This window comes from Citrus sinensis, chromosome 7 (genome assembly GCF_022201045.2).
Source record: "Citrus sinensis cultivar Valencia sweet orange chromosome 7, DVS_A1.0, whole genome shotgun sequence".
NCBI lineage: Eukaryota > Viridiplantae > Streptophyta > Magnoliopsida > Sapindales > Rutaceae > Citrus > Citrus sinensis.
The window spans coordinates 19,019,217-19,042,644 of record NC_068562.1 but is presented as its reverse complement, the minus strand read 5'-3'; the positions used below and the strand labels follow the sequence as shown (position 1 = coordinate 19,042,644).

The following is a 23,428-nucleotide window of genomic DNA, read 5'->3' as shown; positions in this document are numbered from 1 at the left end:
AAACTCCCTTATTTGTCTACCATAAATCAAATTTTTAAAATATAAAATATGTGTAAAATTAAATAGAAAACAATTTAATTTATAAAATTAAAAATAGAATTTGATTAAATTATATTTATTTCCTAAGAGTTTCACCATACCCTAAATATTATTATTTAGTTAAGCATAATTGAAATAAAAATAAATATTAAAATTAAATTACTTATAATTAAAAGTAATAAAAACAACTAAAATTGAAAATAAAAATAAATTTATTTATACAAAATATTAAAAACACACCTGAAAAACAAGATTACAGGGAGATTGAGAGAAATTGAGAAGAAAAAAGATGTAGAGAGATGATTAAAAATATAAAAATGAGGCTTTATTTATAGAAAAATAAATTTATAATCCAATATTTTGCGGTCCATCATAAACTTCATGCATATGCTCCTCACAACCATTATATCAAGATCTAAAGGCTGGTCAAACTTCAAAAGTCAACATCACACGTGATATCATTTGACTCGTCTGATTTGGCCAAAGAACAGTTGAGATTTGACGGGTTAATGGGTGGATCGGGTCGACCCGAATACAAAGATTTGGATCCTACAACTTGCTTCACCAACCATTGCCACGTGGCACAATCATGGCCATTTGAATCATGAATGGTTGAGATTTAGTCAAAATTGACAACTATCCCATGCACTCATATCTATTGTAAGCTCATTTTATCATCTAATCAGTGTTCGGTCAACAGGAAAAATCAACTATTTTTACACAAAGCCCAATTTTAAGCCGATCTTGACTCCTCTTAAGGTTTTCGGAACTCTGGAATCTAAATTTGATATCCGTTTATCTGTTTAGAACCTCAAATTATGTGAAATTAATATTTTACCTAATAAACACACACAAATACACAAAATTAGATATATTTAAAACATAATTAATATTCCCTAATAAACACAAATATAAATTATAACATAAGCACAAAATAACATTATTATCGCTTGATAATTAAACAATTTTTAATACTAATCACTAAACTCAGAGAGTTGAAAGAGAGGAATTTGTATGTAAGAGAAGTCGAAATGATGGCTAGAATATAGTGATATATAGTCTTTCTCTCATGTGAGCGGCCTAATTTTTTTTTTTCATGCGGACAAGTTATTGAACTATGTAGTCTAGTAAAGTCAATGTGGAAACGCTATTGAACCACATGATTTAATAGCGTGTATGTATGTATGTATGTATGTATGTATGTATGTATGTATGTATATATGTATAACAATTCTCTAGTGATGACATCCTTATTTTAACGAGGTGAAGATGTTCTCACTAGAGAATGACTTTATGTGTGTGTGTGTGTGTGTGTGTGTGTGTGTGTGTGTCAATAATAATAATAATAATTTTACCTATTTTTAACTTTCGTAAATCAGACTTCAAACAGTTAAGGGTGGTTGTTATAATAAGAAATGTGGAAGGTCAAAAAATGAAAATATGATTCTAGTCAAATAAGCATGATTGTAGGAGAGTTTAGTAGTTGAAAGCTTGAATAAGTCAAAATAAATATGATTGCAGGAGAGCACGATAGTAGGAGAACTCAATAGCTAGAAGTTTGAATAAGTCAAATAAACATAACTGCAAGAGAGCAAAAGAGCACAACTATAAGAAAGTACGATAATATGAGAGCTCTGCAACTAGCAGAGTGAATAAGTCAAATAAGCATAACTGTGAGAGAGCAAAAGAGCATAACTATAAGAAAGTACAGTAATAGGAGAGCTCTGCAACTGAAGAAGTGAATAAATCAAATAAGTATGACTGCAGTCTACAGGAGAGTATAATTACAAGAGAGCTTAGTAGCTAGAAGATTGAATAAGTTAAACAAGTATGACTACAAGAGAGTAAGAGAGCATGGTAGCATGAGAGCTCAATAGTTGGAGGCTTGAATAAGTCAAATTAAGCATGATTGCAAGAGAGCATGATAGCAAGAGAACTCAATAACTAGAAGATTGAATAAGTCAAACAAGCACAACTGCAAGAGAGCACAATTGCAAAAGAGCATGATAGTAAGAGAGCCCAGTAGCTAGAAACTTGAATAAGTCAAATAAGCACGAGTGCAAAAGAGCATAATAACAGGAGAGCTCAATAGCTGGAAGTTTGAATAAGTTAAATAAGCATGACTACAAGAGAGCACAATAATAGGAGAGTTCAACCATTAGAAGCTTGGATAAGTCAAATAAGCATGACTGTAGGAAAACATATTTACAGGAGAGCATAGTTACAGGAGAGTACGGTGGTAAGAAAGCTCAATTGCTGGAAGTTTAATAAGTCAAATAAGTATGACTATGAGAGAGCACGGTTGTAGGAAATAAGTTTAATTAAATAAGCCCAACTATTGAATCTAGCTGGAAGCCTTATTCAAGTTTAGTAAAGTTTTTTGTTTTGTTTTCTATTAATACATCAATTTATCAATTTTATATTAATTTACTTATTTTATCTTCTACTTATATTCTATTTTTTGAATTTATTTTTTATTTTATAATAAATTACAAGTTTTATATTTTATTTACATAATTTATATTTAATTACAGTAAAATCACGACATCATAAAATGGGGTCCACCTATGTTGCAACAGTTGCAACGTACCACATTTTTTGTCTCCATTGTAGACAACCATTGAATGTAAACTAAATGAATCTAACGGTTGAAAATAAAAAGGAGTGAAGGTCTATAGCCTGTTGTAGACAAGTACTGTATAAAATTTATTGACTCTAGTTTTTTTTTTTTGAAGAAATACTGACTCTAGTTTGAGAGGCGTCCATCCAAAGATTTTGCACACCCCTACAATTGAGATCATCGAAATCTTTTCCACCCCCCAAAAATCCAATGATTGAAGTGTTTTTCATCCCAAGAAATCGCGATTAGTTTTGGTGTCTTCCGATAAAATCATAAACGACGTAAGTAAAACTAACGGCCGATATATGACGGTGGCAACTAATCGAAAAAGATACTGGGCGGTCGTGTAAGTTTAGGAATTACAGGCATCGATTTGCCTCATAACTTGCCTTATAATAGAGTCAATTTCTCGCGTGCATTGGATCAATTAGATTTTTTTTTGTAGAAGTTGTCATTAATTAATTTGCTATTTATTGCTTTTTTTTCATGTTTAATACTTGAAATATATCTCTGTGAAGCTGACAAGTGAATCAAGTCGAATTGAGAAGTACGACAACGTTTAAGGCTTCTAATTTGGTTAAGAAACTCACGTGCAGATCATCTGCTATAAGCAGAATACAAGTGCATCCAAAACGACATGACTGTGGCGCGTTTTAGATAAGTCACTTAAGAGATCACGTGAGGAAGCACATGCGGGAGCCTGAAATGAGTTCGTTAAGTTTGTTACCCACGTGTCAACAAACTGAACGATCTAGAAATTGTTTCAAGCCTCTGATACAGGTTATAAAGGCTGTGAATGAGGTCAGTGGAATATAGTGGTAAGTGAGTCCTGTAGAGAGAGTTCTAGAGAGAGAAATAATGCTTCTTGTTCTCGAATAGAATCTTGTAAAGACTCTGTACAAAATCTCCATTTGTGAACCAATAAAAGCTCAACAAAACACTTCTCCCGTGGATGTAAACAGAGTACCTTGTACTCTGTTGAACCACGTAAATTTTCTGTTTCTTGGTTTGCTTTTACATTAGATTCTTGGTTCTTTCTGATTTTTGGAAGTCCAGTTTTTATTAGCTAAGTTGTGACAGTTTCTATTTGATCTTTACTTAGTGCAACTTGTATTGATCTGATCTTAGATATCCTGGGCAGTAACTAGTTTGTTTAAAGGCTAAAGAACTGACGAGTTACTACAATCTCCTTTGTTGAACTCTCTTTAGCAAGAATGGCATCTGAAACTGTATTTTTCTTTTTTTTTCTTTTTTTAGTTTTTTCTTCTCTGAGGAATTTCATCAAACAAGTAGCATGCATGAAATATATATAAGCTCTTTTCAACTCAAATGTAAGATAACACACAAAATATGTTAATCATCCAAATCCTTTCCCCCAGTGCTTTGCAATTGTGTTCTTACGATTTTGCTATCAACGATGCAATTATCAAATGAAATCAATTACACCCACTGCACAAATAAATTCGCCATTTAATTCATATGCCTTACAGCCCCACCCCAGGATGCAACATACACGAATCGTGAAGATCTTCTTCCCCAACAAATTGCAACATATGTAAGGAAATCGATTTAGGTGTTTGTACATTCATTCTCAACCACGAGCCGTTAAACCCTAATTTCTATTTTCATAAGATATCTGCATCTAATTGGATGATTTTTTGTGGAACTGGCTTCAACGGTTACTGGTTGATACTGCCTTTATCACCTACATAATTTGAAGTGTTAGATTTGTTTAGTTTACATCCAACGGCTGTCTAGAATGAAGATAAAAAGTGTGGTACGTTGCAACTGTTGCAACATAGGGGAGTCCCATAAAATGATTACACCAACAATAACAACAATAATAATAATGAGTAATTAAGTCAAGTACGGTTAGGTGAAATTATTAGCCAGGTGCAACATACTTTATAAAGCACTAAAAATGTACTTTGAACATCAGACTTTGTTTCGTTTTGTTAGAAAGCTTAGAATTAGATTTTGTTACAATATGTGAGAAAAGATGAAATCTCATATTATTTTCCCCTAAAATTTACACTGTATTTTGGCATTCACTAGGCGTATTGTAAATCGGTTAATACAAATGGTCTATTTTAAAAAACAAATATGAATTTTATAATTTTTCGCTTTATTTTTTTCGGGGAACAGTGATTATAAAGATTGTTTTGAGATGCCACTACGCATACTTTTATTAAAATAGATAGCATACCATCAAAAGGATACAATTATGGTGCAATTGTGGTACCATACCACAGCTGCACCTAGCTATTAGATTCAGCTGCACACATGTACTATAGCTGAATCCAATAGCTAGGTGCAGCTGTGGTATGATACCATAGTTGCACCATAGCTAGACCCCCATCAAAATCTCTTCTCTAAGCAACTGTATAATCATTATAAAGAGTTACTTAGCATAACAATTATAGGAATATAATTTTAGCATAATAGATAAATAAATAAGTAGTATGAGGGCTATTTGGTCATTGACCATACAAAAAATTAGAATAAATCCGCGTAGATATCAATTTAGCTAAAGCCTGTTATGGTAATTTGATAAAAAGATCTTCTTCAGTGTATCAAGCAGTCAATCAACCAACCACCCGGCATTGCGTTTTCTGTTAACAGTTATATCAAAATCATTCGTACAAAAAAAAAGAAAAGGTATGGAAGCAAAGAGAAAGAAAAACAGCAACCCTTTTGATTTTCTCTCAGAAGAAATCATTTTCAACATTCTTGATCATCTTAACAACGACCCATTTGCGAGAAAATCATTCTCCCTCACTTGCAGAAATTTTTACTCTATTGAGTCTCGCCATCGCAAAATCCTCAAGCCTTTATGCGCAGAAACTCTCTCAAGAACCTCAGCTCGATATCCTTTTATTACACAACTCGATCTCTCTCTTTGCCCCCGTGCAAATGATGACGCATTGAGCATTGTATCATCATCACCCTGGAAGCTAACTTTGCGTAGCATAAATCTTTCGAGATCAAGGTTGTTTACAAAAGTGGGACTGTCGAGTTTGGCTGTGAATTGCCGATTTTTGACCGAGATTGACTTGTCTAATGGGACAGAGATGGGTGACGCCGCAGCTGCGGCGATTGCTGAGGCTAAGAATTTGGAGAGGTTGTGGTTGGCCAGGTGTAAGTTGATTACTGATTTGGGAATTGGACGCATTGCTGCTTGCTGTAGAAAGCTGAAGCTGCTTTGCTTGAAGTGGTGCATTCGCGTAACTGATCTTGGGGTGGAGTTGGTTGCTTTGAAATGTCAGGAGATTAGAACTTTGGATCTCTCTTACTTACCCGTAAGTCAAATTCAGCTTTTATTATCAATAATTTGAATGCGAAGGTGACGTATCACCAATCATTAATTGTCACACGTAAAGTGTTAGTTCATTATATTAACCCTTGTTAATGGAGCAACACATTAAATGTCATATCAGTTGGATACAAACAATCGAATTCAACTATATAATTATAGCACTACTGTACAGCTCTTTTTTTGGCTAATTACCTGTTCCCTTATGCTTTACAGCCAATGGTTTTATTTCATAACAATGGTAGATAAAAAGTAAATCCCAAATATACCCAAAATCTTGTTAGTTATATTTCCTTTATCCCCGCATTTTCTCCGCTTATGCAGGGAAGAGTTGATAGTCCATTTAATTGATTGCTAGGACATGTTTTGCTTTAAGTGTTGATGTTGTAATGGTTGGTCTTTTAACTCGATTTGCATTCTCATGCCATTTGTTTAATTTTTGTACTTTAAAGTGAAATAGATGCTTGAATGTTCTTAAGGTTGTATTGTAAACTACTTGTTGCTGTTGTCCAATAGTTGATGCTTTAATCATGTTCTTTAGTTCAGTGTGACCTGATAATGACATTAGTTTCTTTTCTGAGGATGCTCAAGAAGTGGATTGTGCTGTCATCTTTTGTTTTTGGTATTGGGGTCATGCACGGTTCTGCAGTGATTTTAGATAGTGGGGGTAAAATGATAGTTGACAAACTATTCCTCAAAATCTTGCTTTTTATGGTATGTTAGTAAAATCGTATTACAAAATCGATTACACTTGTTGAAAATCATGTCGTAAACTCATCTTCCCTTTTCATTGTTCAACCACAGTCAGAGAAAATGCATGACCACTATGTTGTTTGTTTAAATTTGATTTCTTATAGCTTATTCCAGAAAGAAAAGAAGAGAAAACTAAATTTTGGATTGCGTAGAAGTGAATTTCCTAGTAGTGATAAAGAGGGCGCATTAAATTATGTCTAATTTATTTATGATTCATACCCTAGCCGGCTCTACAAACCTACACGTGTTAAATACTAAGCAAATAATTGATTCAACCTTCTTTGTTTTCCCAGATAAAAGGAATGGAAACTTGAATCTATGTTTTCATATTGCAGATAACAGAGAAATGTCTCCCACCTGTCGTGAAACTACAATATCTGGAAGATCTAGTTCTTGAGGGATGCCATGGTATTGATGATGATGGCCTTGCATCCCTTGAATACAGTTGCAAATCTCTAAAGGTATATTTCTTTTGCATACATCAAATTTTATGGATTTGAGAATTTTGAGTAAGATCTTGAGTTCTGTTTCAAGTTAAGATGGCTTCTAAAATTTATCTAAAAATGTTTTCAAACTTTCACAGGCTCTAAACTTGTCAAAGTGTCAGAATATAAGTCATGTGGGTTTGTCTTCTCTGATAAAAGGGGCTGATTACCTACAGCAACTTATATTAGCTTACAGCTTTTGGGTAAGTATGATACTTCTTAGGTTAACCTCCCTTGCAATTATGAAGTATTATCTCCCTTGCAATTATGAAGTATTATCTCCCTTGCAATTATGAAGTATTATCTCATTCATTACATCTTCAATGGTTTTTCAGGTCAGTGCAGATCTGTCAAAATGTCTGCATAATTTCCCGATGCTGCAATCAATTAAGTTTGAAGATTGTCCAGTCGCTCGTTCTGGGATAAAAGCTATTGGAAATTGGCATGGTTCTCTCAAGGAGTTGAGTTTAAGCAAGTGCTCAGGAGTAACAGATGAGGAACTCTCCTTTGTTGTTCAATCTCATAAAGAATTAAGGAAGTTAGATATCACATGTTGTCACAAGATAACATATGCCTCTATCAATAGCATCACAAAATCGTGCACCTCACTCACTTCTCTCAGAATGGAGTGTTGTAAATTGGTTTCATGGGAAGCCTTTGTGTTGATTGGACAGCAATGTCAATATTTAGAGGAATTGGACATTACGGAAAATGAAGTCAATGATGAAGGTTTTACCTTGATCCTGATATTTCTTTTGTGTGAATTAAAAGTTAAGTGAATGACTCGGGAAATATCTGTGCAGGCCTGAAGTCCATCTCAAGATGTTCCAAACTTTCTAGTTTGAAACTAGGAATCTGCTCAAATATAACTGATGAGGGACTCACACATGTTGGAAGTACTTGTTCAACGCTTAAGGAGCTTGATTTGTACAGGTTTGTAACCTTTCACCTTTGTGCATAGTATGATATCACTGTAGGAAATGTCTATTATTTGATTAACGAGTTTTTCATTAATCCTCTGATTTGGGAACATTGCCAGCAAATAATTTGTAGTGTTTAATTCTATTATGTGGTTAAGAAACCTACAAGATTATGTTCCATTAGAGCAGAGAGTTTTCTGTTGGAGAGCTCATAGGACTGTTTTCAAACGAAAGAAGCTTGATCTTGTCTAGGCTAAATTTATTCAAAGCTCCCAGGTGCATACCTTTCATGTTATCGGTGCTACTACATGCCATATAATATTCATTCTTGCAACGACTTTATTTCTACTCTTCATATAGGTCTTCAGGGATAACTGATGTGGGCGTTGTGGCAGTTTCCCATGGTTGTCCTTCCCTTGAGATGATCAATATAGCCTATAACGAAAGAATTACAGATACCTCCTTAATATCATTGTCAGAATGTTTGAGGTTAAAAGTTCTTGAAATTCGAGGATGCCCTCGTATCTCGGCAATAGGTCTATCAGCCATTGCCATGGGATGTAGGCAACTAGCAATGCTGGATATCAAGAAGTGCTTCAATATTAATGATAACGGAATGATTCCACTTGCTCAATACTCCCAAAACCTGAAACAGGTAATCTCTTCTTCTGTTCAGTTTATTCTGATGCATTGGACAATGATTCCAAACTTACAACAGTGGTTTATTCCTTTTACTGCAGATAAATTTATCGTATTGTTCGGTAACTGATGTAGGCCTCATAGCACTAGCTAGTATCAATTGCTTGCAGAACATGACTATCTTACATGTGGTGGGTTTGACTCCAAATGGGCTGGTCAATGCTCTGTTGAGATGTCAAGGATTGATTAAAGTAAAGCTTAATGCATCCTTTAGGCCTTTACTTCCTCAATCATTTCTTCATTACATGGAAGCCCAAAACTTTTTGTTTCTGTGGAGAGACAAAGCCTTTCCAGGTGCTATTCTCTTTCCCCTTTATATGTATTCATTCCTGTACACAAATTTCGCTTGTCATATTCAACCTCAGCTCTTAATTTTTTGCTTCCTTAGCTGTTCATCCAACTTCCGCTGATGTCATATTCAACCTGAGATCTTCTTTCCTTTCTCATTGCCTCTCATTAAATATGTCTACTACAGCAAAATGCTATCCTGGCGACTCAAAGTTTGAAATACATCTAAGTAGATGTTATTGATTTTTTTTGGTGCAAACAAATTTTTACTCATGTTTTCTCATGCCAAAAAGAATAAGATGCCTGGAATTGACTTGGACAAATTCAACAGAAAATAGAATACACACACATATAATATCATTCTTAAGTGCAAGCGTCCTCATTTTTTTTAATGATGACACACTGTTAAGCCATGCGGGTTAATGGAGTTCTTTTTTAATGCGCTATAAAGCCGTGCAATTTAATATAATTAAAATATGACTCTTTTAAACCGTGCGGCTTAAAAGCGTGTCCGCATGAAAAAAAAAATGAGTACATCTGAATTAGAGAAGGATACACACACACAATGAACTTCATATTCTTATTATTATGGGGGAGACCGGCCAATACGACGAATTATGTCACTGAAGAGTTTTTGTATGTGGTTGACAGGTGAAAATTGACTCGAAAAATGGAAGCTGCAAGTGAGAATCCAGGTTTGAATTCACCGGAAGTGAGGGACTAGACTGCATTTATTGACAGGATTTCAACGAACAAGTCACAACCACTGGTTTTTCACTTAATTATATTTTACACCATCTGGTGACAGCCTCAAATTATCTTGAAATGGTGTTGCTTTGATTTTTTTAACAAAAAATGAGACCTGGCTTCTTAATCCCCGGCGAATTTGAGCCTGTATTGTTGTCGTTTGTGGGAACCTCTGACAAGAACCAAGCTCAGGCAAGTCGGCCTGTCTGTTTGTGCTTCTTAATATCAAGCTGGCTTGAAGTTTGTCTCAGCTTACATTTGGCAGTGATAGAGCCCATTCCCTTCTTAATTGGTCAAATTCCCACATTTCAACTCCCAAAAGCCCCATTCGGCCATTTTAATACATTTGGTCTGATATTTTACCTGATTAAAAAACATATTGTTCAGTACAACTGTTCGAAGAAATTGACTAGGCAATAAAAATTCAATTAAAAAAAAAAAAAGAGGATTGGTCAAAGATTTCGCAGAGGCCTAAAATAATTGGCATTAAAAAGTCAACTCAATTTTGTTGTCTTCGACTGAACCGCTGGTCGTTGAAGAGACATGAATCCCATATTCCTTAAGGCAATTTAAAATTATCATTCGGTTTACATTTCTTTTTTCTTTTTTTGAAAACTCATTCAGTTTAATTATGATAGCGACAAGATCCTAGATATAACTAAATTCGAATATTTCCTAAAATAGCTTCTTCAGGAATTAGGGATATAAAACCACTTGGGCTTAGCCCAAGTGGCTAGAGCCACTCTCTCACAAATGTGAGGGAAGGGGTTCGAGCCTCCGCAGACGCATTACACAGGTTTAATTTAAATGTCCTTCTTTGGAGCCTCAGAGCTTGAGTGAAAGCACGTCCCTCGAATATTTGAGAGGGTTAAAAAATATGAGCGGTGCCATATCAGCATTGATGTCAACAGATCTCAGTATATATATATGATTGTACATATCAGTTATACTCTCATGTAATATGAGTTGTAATTTGAGCAATAGTCTCATGTCATCAAAAAAAAAAAAAGGAATTAGGGATATAACACTAGGGTAAGCAGAGACTGAGACAAAATCACTTTCTTTAAATATGGATAGAGGAAGATATATCTTTTTAATATTAGTAGAAGTAAATATATGGAAGTAGAGGCCTGTCCTTAATTGATATTTATTTTCGAGCTATGCTCAGGACACTTAGACTGTTATTCTAAGAGTGTCTAGGGGTCAAAGGGATGGCAATGGGGTGGGGGTGGGGAGTCCTACCCCATTAAAAATTTTTGTTTCCATTCCCTACCCCATTCCCTAATAAATTTAGTGGGGGTGAGGATGAGAAATCCTCACGTAGGAAATGATTTTTCCACCCTCATCTCATTTCTCATTTATCTATTCTATAGTAGGTATACATATATGATTTCAGTAAATTAAAAATTAGAGATTTAAAATAAAATCGTCACCATATTATAAAGTATTTAAATTATTTTTAAAAAATCACTAAAAGTTTGAAGCAATATCTTAAAATGATATTAAAAGTGAAAAATATTTAAAGAGAGCAGCACCTTAAAATATAAAATAAAATATAACAATATTTTAGAGTTAAAAAATATTGTAGGATTTTCTTTTATTCATATCTTGTTTATATTACATAAAAATTAAAAAAAAATATTAATTGACATTATAGTTGATAAAATAAAATTTATTAAATAAGAATTAAAAATATATTTATATCTTAAAATGATATTAAAAGTGAAAAATATTTAAAGAGAGCAGCACCTTAAAATAGAAAATAAAATATAACAATGTTTTAGAGTTAAAAAATATTGTAGGGTTTTCTTTTATTCATATCTTGTTTATATTACATAAAAATTAAAAAAATTATTAATTGACATTATAGTTGATAAAATAAAAATTATTAAATAAGAATTAAAAATATATTTATATATAATGAGGATTGGGTGGGGTGGGGAGTGCAAAACCAAACCCCGTCCCGTTAACAATTTAGGAATTAATTTTTCCCCACTCCTCATCCTATTCCCTAAAAATTATTCAAAATTTTTCTATTTTGGGTGGGGCTCCATGAGGCCCCAAATCCGTGGAGGATTTTACCATTCCGGGGGTCATATTAGCTTACGTTATATATTAACACAAGTGTTGCGCCCAATAAATTTAAGTGTTATTTAATTGTGCCATTATTTTGAGTTGTTGGGTGCAACTTTTGTAGAAGGTAACAACTAAGAAAAATAAAGAGTTGAAGTAAAATTTGTATAGAGTTCTAAATAAAGGTAAAGCTTTACAATTTTTCAACATTTTCAAAGAGGTTATGACTATGTTGGAATTCATTTATCGTGGAGTACGAATTTCAGTTATACACGTAAAGTAATAAATAATAAAAAAATTATTATAACTCATTATTTATTATTTATTATTTTATATGTGTGATTAAAATTCGTGTTCTACTGTAAAAGAACTCCAATATAACCGAACCCTTTCGGAGATCCTTCCAAATGCAAATTATATTACCATAGAGTTCTCTCGAGCTCGAAGGATTATTGTGGCTGCAAAATGCAAATTGTCAAGAAAATACAGCCCAAACAGAGCCACCAAACCATACATTTAACTCGAGCGCGAAACACATTAAAAGCACTTTTTAGGCAGGAGAGGATAGCCACTGCAATTGCTTTGGTTTGGGGTCCCAGCAATTAAAAGCACTTTTCACAAAAGCGAAGATACGTGGGCAGCTTCTGCTTCTTCTGCTGCGCGGACAACAAGACAAGACATCGCCCCTTGTTACAGGCTTACAGCTTCTAGATACGCACGACTTTATACATCGCCAAAAATATCTCATCCACAAAAGTTAAAAAGCTAATAGCCTTTGTATGTGTCGGTACTAGGAGTTAAGTCATGACCAAACTCTAAATTTCAAGCGTGTTTAAGCATGTATCACAATGTTTTTGCAGGCTTGGCCGAATGTTTTTTAAGTAATATTTTTTAGTTCGTTTGCTTCGTTCGAACGCTGAGAGAAACGAACAGTTAAAAAATCAATCTAAATGTTGTACATCTTATAACATAAAAAGAACTGATGTACATTACTTTATAGAAATTTATCACGGTTACTAATTTGAAATTTCTACTAATTTTTGGCATGATATAGCAACAATTAGGGATGACAAAATTATACAACAAAACTCATTGATTTGCGCCTGCTTGTAAGAGTGCTATTTAATTTATAAGAGTGAGCTACTTCAAGTCATCTAATTGGGAAATACTCCAATATAATTTCGTTACACATGCAAGTGCAAATATATAATTTTTTATATTTTTGTCATTTCAATAGGTCAAGGGAGAGAGTAGATATAACTACATTTTTCACATTTTTTATTGAGATTCAAACCATACTCACATAAGTGGAGAGGGTAGATTAAATTACCTAAATTTTGAATAAAAAAATTATAAGCAATATAATATATTAATATGCATTTATATAAATAAAAGTGTAAAATTATCTTGTAACTACATAATTTTTTGTATCACAACCAGCAACTACTCGTAAATACCAAATTTTATTAAAACTAGCTATGCTATTAGGTAATATAATTATTTTTCATCCAAAGCCGTTACCCCTTGTGTTAGACTATCTTTGTTAAGTGATTACTATGTCGATGATCATCTTAAAACAATAATATAATAAAAAGATAATCATACCCCTTAACATGTTGAGCTTTTTCAAATCATTCTATTAGGAATACTGACTAAGAATCAAATATAATTTTATTAAATATATAAGGGTAACTGGGTAAATACATAAAATAATTCTTATATTTTTATCATTTAGACATGTTAAGAGGCATTTATTTTTATATGATTTTATTAAGATTTGAACCCCACTCACATAGATAGGAGTAAAATTAAATTATTGTTAGACTAAATAATAAAAAAAACTAAAAATCAATTTAGGAAGTTGGATGTTAATTGTCCACTTGGTTTGCCCTTTTGCCTTTTTCTTTTTGGGTGCCTTTGACTTTTTAGTTCCATGCACATGGGGAGATCCTTATAGTATAACTATTGTATATTTTATCCAAACATAAAAATTTAAATTAATTTTAAAATCTAGTTTCTAATTAATCTTAAATTCACAAAATTCAATTTTTTTAATAGAGGGTGAACAAAATCAAAATCAATTTTTTATATTTACTTTTTTTAAATTAAATTTAAATGATTAAATAAACAAACTTACTTGAAAACTACTAATTCAATAAAATTATTTTTAACCATAACCTATCTCTATTACATTTACAAAAGTTTAAAAAAAATCAATTAGTCCAATCGAAGAGTAGAAAAAGGAGAATTTTAAAATATATCTGAAGTACAATGTCAGTTATACAATAAATAAATAAATAAATATATATATATATTAAAAATTAGTATATAATTAATAATTATAAAAAATTTAACTACATATATTATATTTATGTTAATTAATTACATTATATTCTATAGTTCCTCCCAAAGTAGGCTTGCATTTTAAACTATCTATATATGTTATTAGATAATGGCAAACCCACAGCAGGTGGTATCCATTACTATCCTTATCAACTACTCAGAAGCATTAAACTTTATTTAAACTATATATGTGTGTTATTAGGTAATTTAGTTACCTTCTCATTCAAATTTGTTAGGTTGTGTGAGAGTATCTTTGTTAAGCGATTACTATGTCATTAATTGTGCAAATATACAGAAATAAAGACAGTTACTCGCCCTTAACATGTTTAGATGATAAAAATATAAAAGCGATCTTTTTCTTCGTTGTTTTTACCCCTGCTTGAAAGGGTACTATTTAATTTATAAGAGTGAGCTACTTCAGATCATCTAATTGGGAAATACTCCAATGCAATTTCGTTAAACATGCATAATATAATTTTTTATAATTTTTAGTGCAAATATATAATTTTTTTATATTTTTGTCATTTCAATACGTCAAGGGAGAGAGTAGATATAACTACATTTTTCACATTTTTTACTTAGATTCGAACCATATTCACATAAGTGGATAGAGTAGATTAAATTACCTAAATTTTGAAAAAAATATTATAAGCAATATAATACATTAATATGCATTTATATAAATAAAAGCACAAAATTATCGTGTAATTACATAATCTTTTGCATCATAACAAGCAACTACTCATAAATACTGAATTTTATTTAAACTAGCTACGTTATTAGGTAATATAATTATTTTTCATCCAAAGCCGTTACCCTTGTGCTAGGTATCTTTTTTAAGGATTACTGTGTCATTCATCATCTTTTAAAAAATAATAATAATAAAATAAAAAGATAATTATACCCCTTAACATGTTGAGCTTCAAATCATTCTATTAGGGAATATTGACTGACTGAGAATTAAATGTAATTTTATCAAATATGTAAGGGTAAATATATAAGATAGTTCTTATATTTTTATCATCTAAACATGTTAAGGGGTATTTATTTTTTATATTATTTTATTAAAATTTAAACCTCACTCACATCGATAGGAATAAAATTAAATTATCGTGAAACTATATTAAAGAAAACTAAAAATCAATTTAGGAAGTTGGATGTTAATTCTCCACTTGGTTTGTCCTCTCGCCTTTTCTTTTTGGGTGCCTTAGACTTTTTGGTTCCATCCACATGGGGATATCGTTATGGTATAACTACTGTGTATTTTATCCAAACATAAAAATTTAAATTAATTTTTAAATTTAGAATCCCATTAATCTTAAATTCACAAAATTCATTTTTTTTTAAAATAGAGGGTGAATAAAATCAAAATCAAAATTTAAATATTTATTTTTAAAAAATTAAATTTAAATGATATTGATAAATAAACTTACTTGAAAACTACTAATTCAATAAAATTATTTTTAGCCATAAACTATCTCTATAACATTTTACAAAAGTTAAAAAAAAATCAATTAACTCAATCCAAGAGCAGAAGAAGGAGAATTTTAAAATATATCTTAAGTACAATATCAGTTATATAATAAATAAATAAATAAAATTATGATATATATATATATATATATGGGTCCGCCTAAGTTACATTTAACGAAACTTACGGTCGGCCTGTGCACTGTCATCTAACCCCCTATTTGCTATGTTATTTATATTTTATTCATGATATTATAAACTTTTTGAATTGTAAAATTTTGTTTAACCCCTTATACTCAATTTTATTTTATTGAAACCCTAGAGTATGAATTTGCACCCATAATTTTAAATTCTCACCCTCCATTTAATTAAAAAATATAATTATTGTTAAATGAGTTATAATTATAATTATTATTTTATTATAATCATAAATATAATTATATTTTAAAAATAGATTATTGTTATTACTAATAACAAGAATAAAAAGTATTATAATTAATTAATCTATTGACAATAATTAATAATTTTTTATTAAATTGTTAATAATAATAATTAATGATAATTATTATTAATAAATAATTTTGAATAATAATAACAATAACAATAACAATAATTAAAATACAAAATAATAATTATGATAAAAATTAATTAATGATTTTATAGTAATTGGTTACAATTTAACTCATTCTAATTTTGATTCTAAAACAAAATAAACACATAAATGGTAATACAGCTCATTCTAATTATGATTTCTTCAGTTTAAGTAAATAAATTAAAATGATTATTATTATTATTCACTTAATAATATATTTTCTCAAATATTTATTTTTATTTACTTTTTTTTAACAGCCAATATATTTTCATCGAGTTAAAATTGATCTACATCTTATTCTATGTAAGATTTTACAAAATGTGATTATTTTCAAAAGTTAAAAAAAAAAAAACAATCTACACACACACACACACTCTCTCTCTCTTTAGAAAACATTTCAGAGAAAAATAAATAAATAAATAAATAAACAAAATAACATTATAATTTATTTACTTGAACTGAAAAAATCGTAATTAGAATGAGCTGTATTACCATTTATTTTTTTATTTTGTTATAGAATCAAAATTAGAATGAATTAAATTGTAAACCAATTGTTACAAATTTTTTAATTAATTTTTATTATAATTTTTATTTTGTATTTTAATTATTATTATTATTCAAAAATTAATTATTAATAATAATTATCATTAATAATTTAATAAAAAAATTATTAATTATTGTTAATAAATAAATTAATTATAATGCTTTTATTATTGTTATTAATAATAACAATAATCTATTTTAAAAATATAATTATATTTATGATTATAATAAAATAATAATTATAATTATAATTGATTTAACAATAATTATATTTTTTAATTAAATGGAGGTTATTTTGATAATTTAAAATTATGGGGTGAATTCATACTTTAGAGTTTTAATAAACAAAATTGAGTATAAGGGATTAAACGAAAATTTACAATTCAAAAAGTTTATAATATTCATAAATAAAATATAAATAACATAGAGCATAAGAGGTTAGATGAAATTTCACAAACCGTAAGTTACATTAAATGTAAATGTAACTTAACCGGACCCTATATATGTATATATTATAAAAATTTATTATATAATTAATAATTATATAAAATTTATCTATACATATTATACTTATGTTAATTAATTATATGATATTCTGGTGTTCCCCCGAAAGTAGGCTTGCATTTTACATAACACACGTATGTAAAACTAAAAAGATACCTCAGTTTGAGCCGCCATCCAGTCAAACGCACGAGCTTTGACCCAGAAAAAAAAAAAAGAAAAAAAGGAAAGAAAAACACAAAAATTTAGCACAATGTCTTGTCTTTTAACACGAACACACTCTGTAGCACCAATCCCTTGCAACATTTTTCCACGGTCAAACCTTCCGCTTACCTTCCCGGAAACCTCCTCCAAGTAAACAAATAAAACAACTAACTTAAAAAGGTATTACAACATTCAGACCCCTAACGTTTTTAGTATCACAAATAAGGATATCTTTTTCTTTCTATGTCAAATAGGTCTCATGTGAGATGCCCTATCGATGTTGTGTCAAATTAGGCATTTCAAGTATTAAAAAAAAATAATAATAATAATAAATTAGAATAAATAAATTTGTTGTGTTTGAATAAGCATGATTTGATGCTTTTTTTTCTTTTTATTAAGGTACTTCCGTTTTAAGACAATGATTAACATTATTTATTTAATAAATTTCATGATTGTTTCTTATTATTTCTTATTATTTTTTTCATTTTAGTGTTTTTGTTGATAGTCAACCAATACTATGAAAAATTATTTTTCTCATTAAAATAATATCTTCACCAATAATAATTAAATGGGTCAAAAATATTAAGTTTGAACTATATTGAAAAAAAAATTTATGTATTATTTTCAGATCTAGATTTCTAATAGTGTGATTATTTTTCTCTTTAGTTAAGATGATTCTTAAGTAAACAAAGCGTATACTATAAATCAAACATTAGATCTAACTTTACAACATTTTTCGATTGCTTATTTACCTCTCTCATGTGACCCTATGATAAAAAGAAAAAAAAAATTAACACACAACAATAATAAGCATTGAGTACCCATGTGATACAAACAGAGAAACTATGCTATTCATTAACATATCAAATAAATACAAGGGGGCCAGTGGTATTATCCAATAAATGAATAAATAAATAGTGACTTGTTCGATACGTGACCATTGTTCTTCTTCTTCTTTTCTTCCTTCCAAATTAATTTTCCCTTTTCAATTTCTCAAAGCTCTCCCTATCTATCTCTTAAAAAGCTCTTTGGGTCAATCATACTCGCTTCTCAATTTTAATGGCCTCTTCTTCTGGTAACTTAGACACTTTAACAAACTCACACCATCACCACCCAACAAACAACTTCACTTTCTCAACACATCCCTTCATGAACCCCACTTCTTTCACTGATCTTCTTACATCTTCCGCACCGGCCGATCATGCTCAACTTCATAGCAATAACAGCAACACAACAACAACAACAACAACAACAACTCATGGATTGTCGGATCGTATAGCTGAGAGAACCGGGTCGGGTGTGCCGAAATTCAAGTCTATCCAGCCTCCTTCATTGCCCATCTCCCCTCCTTCACTTTTCTCTCCTTCTTCTTACTTCTCTATTCCTGCTGGCCTCAGCCCTGCTGAGCTCTTGGACTCCCCTGTTTTGCTTAACACTTCCAACGTAAGTTTGTTCTTCTTTGTATATACTCATATGTTATCATGTCATGTCTCTGCTTGTTGGTTCAATTGGTAAAATCTTTCCAGGATGGTATAAGAACTCCGGGGTGTGACACCTGGATGGTAAAAGAGTTCTGGGGTTCAAATTCCGGGATTCGACCCCTGGATGGTACAAGAGTTTTGGGTTCGAATTCCGTTCACGGGGGTGGGCCTGAGAAGGATTTAGTTTATATTTATGTTATATTGAAGATGAATTTTTATCTAAAATCTGGAAGACTTGGGTTGACTTGATAAATATGATGAGAGGTCTCTGTTTTCTTGTTCTGTTTTGAACATTTTCTCAGAGTTTTATGATGCTTGTTGAGTTCTTGACATAATTAGATTGATGGGTGTATATATATTTTTTAATTTTGGTTATTTTTTGTCTTGATGTACAGGTTCTGCCATCTCCAACAACTGGAGCATTTCAAACTTTCAACTGGAAGAGCAATATTGGCAGTAACGACCAGCAACGTGTTAAACAGGAAAACAAAAATCAATCTGATTTCTCATTTCCAACACAAACAAGGCCCAACACAACATCATCAATTGTATGTAACGTAATTTAAATCCATTCAATTTAAAGCTACCTCTGCCTCTTTTTTTTTTTTAGACTTTGTAAAATTGTTGTTGTCTGTTAAATTCTCACTAATTGGTTTAAATTGATTTATGTTTTCAGGCACAGCAAAACCAACCATGGAATTATCAGGAATCCACAAAGCAAGATGTGAAATTGGCACAGAGTTTTTCAACAACTTTGCAAAGTAACAATCAGAGCAACAGTGGGTTCCAATCAGATTTTGGAAACTACCAACACCAACAATCTCAGCCCATTAGAGAGAGTAAAAAATCTGATGATGGATATAATTGGAGAAAATATGGGCAAAAACAAGTCAAAGGAAGTGAAAATCCAAGAAGTTATTACAAGTGCACATTCCCAAGTTGCCCAACAAAGAAGAAAGTTGAAAGGTCATTGGATGGGCAGATAACTGAGATTGTTTACAAGGGCAGTCACAATCATCCCAAGCCTCAATCTACAAGGAGATCATCGTCATCCTCGGTTAATTCTAATGCCATCCAAGCATCTACTCAACATTCAAATGAAATACAAGATCAGTCATATGCTACACATGGAAGTGGACAGATGGATTCAGCTGCAACCCCAGAGAATTCTTCGATATCGGTGGGAGATGATGACGTTGATCAGGGTTCACAGAAGAGTAAATCAGGAGGAGGAGGAGCTGGAGGAGGAGATGATTTTGATGAAGATGAACCTGAGGCCAAAAGATGGTAGGCTTGAGTAATCTTAATTGTTAAGTTATTAAGATAACTATTTTAAGAATACTTGTTTGGATTAACATTTGCTTGCTTGATTTTATTCAGGAAAATTGAGGGTGAAAGTGAAGGCATTTCAGCTCCTGGAAGTAGAACAGTGAGAGAACCAAGAGTTGTTGTTCAAACCACCAGTGACATTGACATTCTAGATGATGGGTACAGATGGAGGAAATATGGCCAAAAAGTTGTAAAGGGGAATCCAAATCCAAGGTGAATATCTTTTCTCTTATTCACTTTAAATTATCTTCTTCTATTTGGATGTTCTACTCTGGATTGTAGCATTTGTAAGTGACATCTACCATGTTTTTCATCATTGATGGTTCCTTTTTCACTGTAAGTTAGGACTTCTGGATGTTACTATGGTTTTATGTAAGACTTTTTTTTTTTATATAAGGTTTAAGTTTATATACCTTGAAAGGTGGATTCTGTTTATAGGCTTGTTTTAAAGGTGCCTAACTGCAAAGCAAGTGCTTTAAACCTTTTAGCAGCAAATGGCATGCATATTGCTTTTATCCCCAAGTTTCAGGATTCACTTTCTTAGGAATTAACACTTTTCTTTTATTGAGTTATGGTAAGTAATCTAATTTTGTTATGTAATTAAAATTGCAGGAGTTATTACAAGTGTACGCATCCAGGTTGTCCAGTGAGAAAGCATGTTGAGAGAGCATCACACGATCTTAGAGCAGTGATCACAACCTATGAGGGAAAGCACAACCATGATGTTCCGGCAGCTCGCGGCAGCGGCAGCAGGGCTCTGCCGGATAATAGCAGCAATAATAACCATAACAGTAACAGCAATAGTAACAACAACGGGACACTGCCCGTAAGGGCATCGGCAGTGGCTCATCATCCTAACAACAACTCGATTCTCAATCCTGTTCACAATCTGAGGGTATCCTCATCTGAAGGCCAAGCACCCTATACCCTCGAAATGTTGCAGGGCAGCGGCAGCTTCGGTTTTCCCGGATATGGAAATGCTTTGAGGTCTTATATGAATGAGGGTCAGCAGCAAGACAATGTGTTATCAAGAGCCAAGGAAGAACCAAGGGATCATGACACATTCTTCGAGTCATTGCTCTTTTGAAACTTGCACAGAATTGGAAAGATTTTACAGTTACTACACATTTGGAAGGGAGTTAGACTGATAGAATTCAGAAGAATAAGAATATTACCTTCATTTGTTAATTGCATTCTGTTTGTTTGTTTGTTTGTTTGTATATTTCTACCACATTTTGTAATGTATATTCAAAATTGTAGGTATATATACATATAGAAGCTTCTATTGCTTATTTTTCTTAATATTGTTTTGAGGCCTCTTTGCTAGAACCAGAGAGGCTCAATTCAATTTTGTATTTGTATTGAATTACACTTGCTATTAAATCCATTTTTAAAAACAAAGAAATTGGAAAAAAAAAAAATTGGAAAAAATTGTCGTCTTTATGTACCGATTCTATACATCATTATAATTTAAATTAACCACGGGATTTGAATTCAGGGTTGGTTTCATTCTTTGTGCTCACTGTGATTCGTTAGTTATTAAATAAGAATCTGTAGTTTTTTTTTTCCAATTTTTTTTCGAAAGATATAGCCATAGATAAAGTTAAATTAATTTTTGCAACTCCTTTTCTCTCTCCTCTAGATTCAAATTTGAGTGGCTGATAAATAAAGTTATTTCACCGTATTCTTGGGAGCTAAATCAAATTTTTTTTTGAAAAACATAATAGAAAAAGCAAATGAATCCAAATTTTTAATCCTAATTCCTAGCTCTATACTAAATTTGAGGAGTTCATAAGGAATTGTTTGTGAAACGTGTTAAGTCTGAAATTTTATTAATTTTATTTTTTAAATTTATTTATTTATAATTTATTTTTAGATGTTTATATTTAAATAGAAAAGTAATTTTTTTTATTTTTTCTGAATAAAGAAAAATTTAAATAAGAAATAAATATTGAATTCTAAAAATATCTTTAAGAAAATATGTATTTCTTAAACTAAAAAATTCTAATTTTTTATTTTAATTTATAAATATATAAATATCAAATAATCATATTTAAAATTTTCTTTATCTATAAAAATAATATAAAATATCACTTACATTTAGATATTAAAAAAAATTAAATAAATATATCATTTAAATGTTTATATTAAAAATAAATATGCCATCCAAACACACATATTTATTAAAATTCGTTCAGACTTTAAAAAATTTTAAACTCAATTAAAATTCTGACAAAATAAATTGCTATCCAAATCGTGTTAGCAATTGTCACCGCTAATTCGTTAAAAGTGAGGGGTCCCACTGGGTCCCACACCAATGTCACTGGGTGGTCACATCTTCTGGAGATTTGACCAGTCAAAGATGAGGAGCTGAGGTAAAAGGTTTACTTGCTGTACAAGTTGGTCGATGTCAACCGGTTTGTTGGTTTCACATTTGGATTGTACCTTCCGCGTTGCTGCCTTTTGGTGGGCCATTTTTGATATTTCCCTAGAATCATCATCTTTGTTCACATCATTCTTATAGTTTTCAAAATTTCCTTTAATGGTTATTTATTTATTTATCTTTTTAATAGGCAACAACTAGGCTAGGGAGTAGGGATGGTCTAATTTAGAGTAACCGAATGTGTGTATATATCTACAAGTTGGGAAAACTTTAGATGCAATTGTGGTACTGTGTCACAGTTGCATCTAACCGTTGGATATCAGTGGACTCCACCAATCCAACTGCATTCAACGGTTAGATACAACTGTGGCACGGTACCACAGTTGCACCGTAGCCTGATCCCTAAAAGTTTGGTTACATGCATATGTTACTTAATAGTAAATAGTTTTCTTTATTTGATAATCTGAGTTTGAATTTTAAACAAGTACAAAATAACAAAATTTTATTTAGACTTTACTCAATTCCCGATTAAAAGATAATTATTACAGTTGAAATGTGTTGGATCCAATACTTATAGCAATAAGCTCTACTCTTATTTAGTCGGGCCATATTTTTTTAATATTATATTATGTAATATGTTATAAA

General features: G+C 31.3%; 2 protein-coding genes across 2 annotated transcripts; both read left to right on the top strand.

Moving 5' to 3' along the window:
- The first annotated feature begins 5,269 nt into the window (after positions 1-5,269).
- On the top strand, positions 5,270-10,221 carry LOC102614204 (F-box/LRR-repeat protein 3-like). Its single transcript, XM_015527062.3, has 8 exons — positions 5,270-5,958; positions 7,061-7,186; positions 7,309-7,413; positions 7,546-7,939; positions 8,014-8,143; positions 8,491-8,785; positions 8,871-9,123; positions 9,769-10,221. The coding sequence occupies exons 1-8, from the start codon at positions 5,320-5,322 to the stop codon at positions 9,777-9,779; spliced, it is 1,953 nt and encodes a 650-aa protein (XP_015382548.3). The 5' UTR covers positions 5,270-5,319; the 3' UTR covers positions 9,780-10,221.
- Positions 10,222-18,535: 8,314 nt separating this feature from the next.
- On the top strand, positions 18,536-21,690 carry LOC102621617 (WRKY transcription factor WRKY24-like). The gene is made up of 5 exons (XM_006468068.4): positions 18,536-19,033; positions 19,467-19,619; positions 19,748-20,358; positions 20,452-20,613; positions 21,013-21,690. Exons 1-5 carry the CDS (start codon positions 18,650-18,652, stop codon positions 21,485-21,487), a joined length of 1,785 nt encoding a protein of 594 aa, XP_006468131.2. The 5' UTR covers positions 18,536-18,649; the 3' UTR covers positions 21,488-21,690.
- Positions 21,691-23,428: the final 1,738 nt, after the last annotated feature.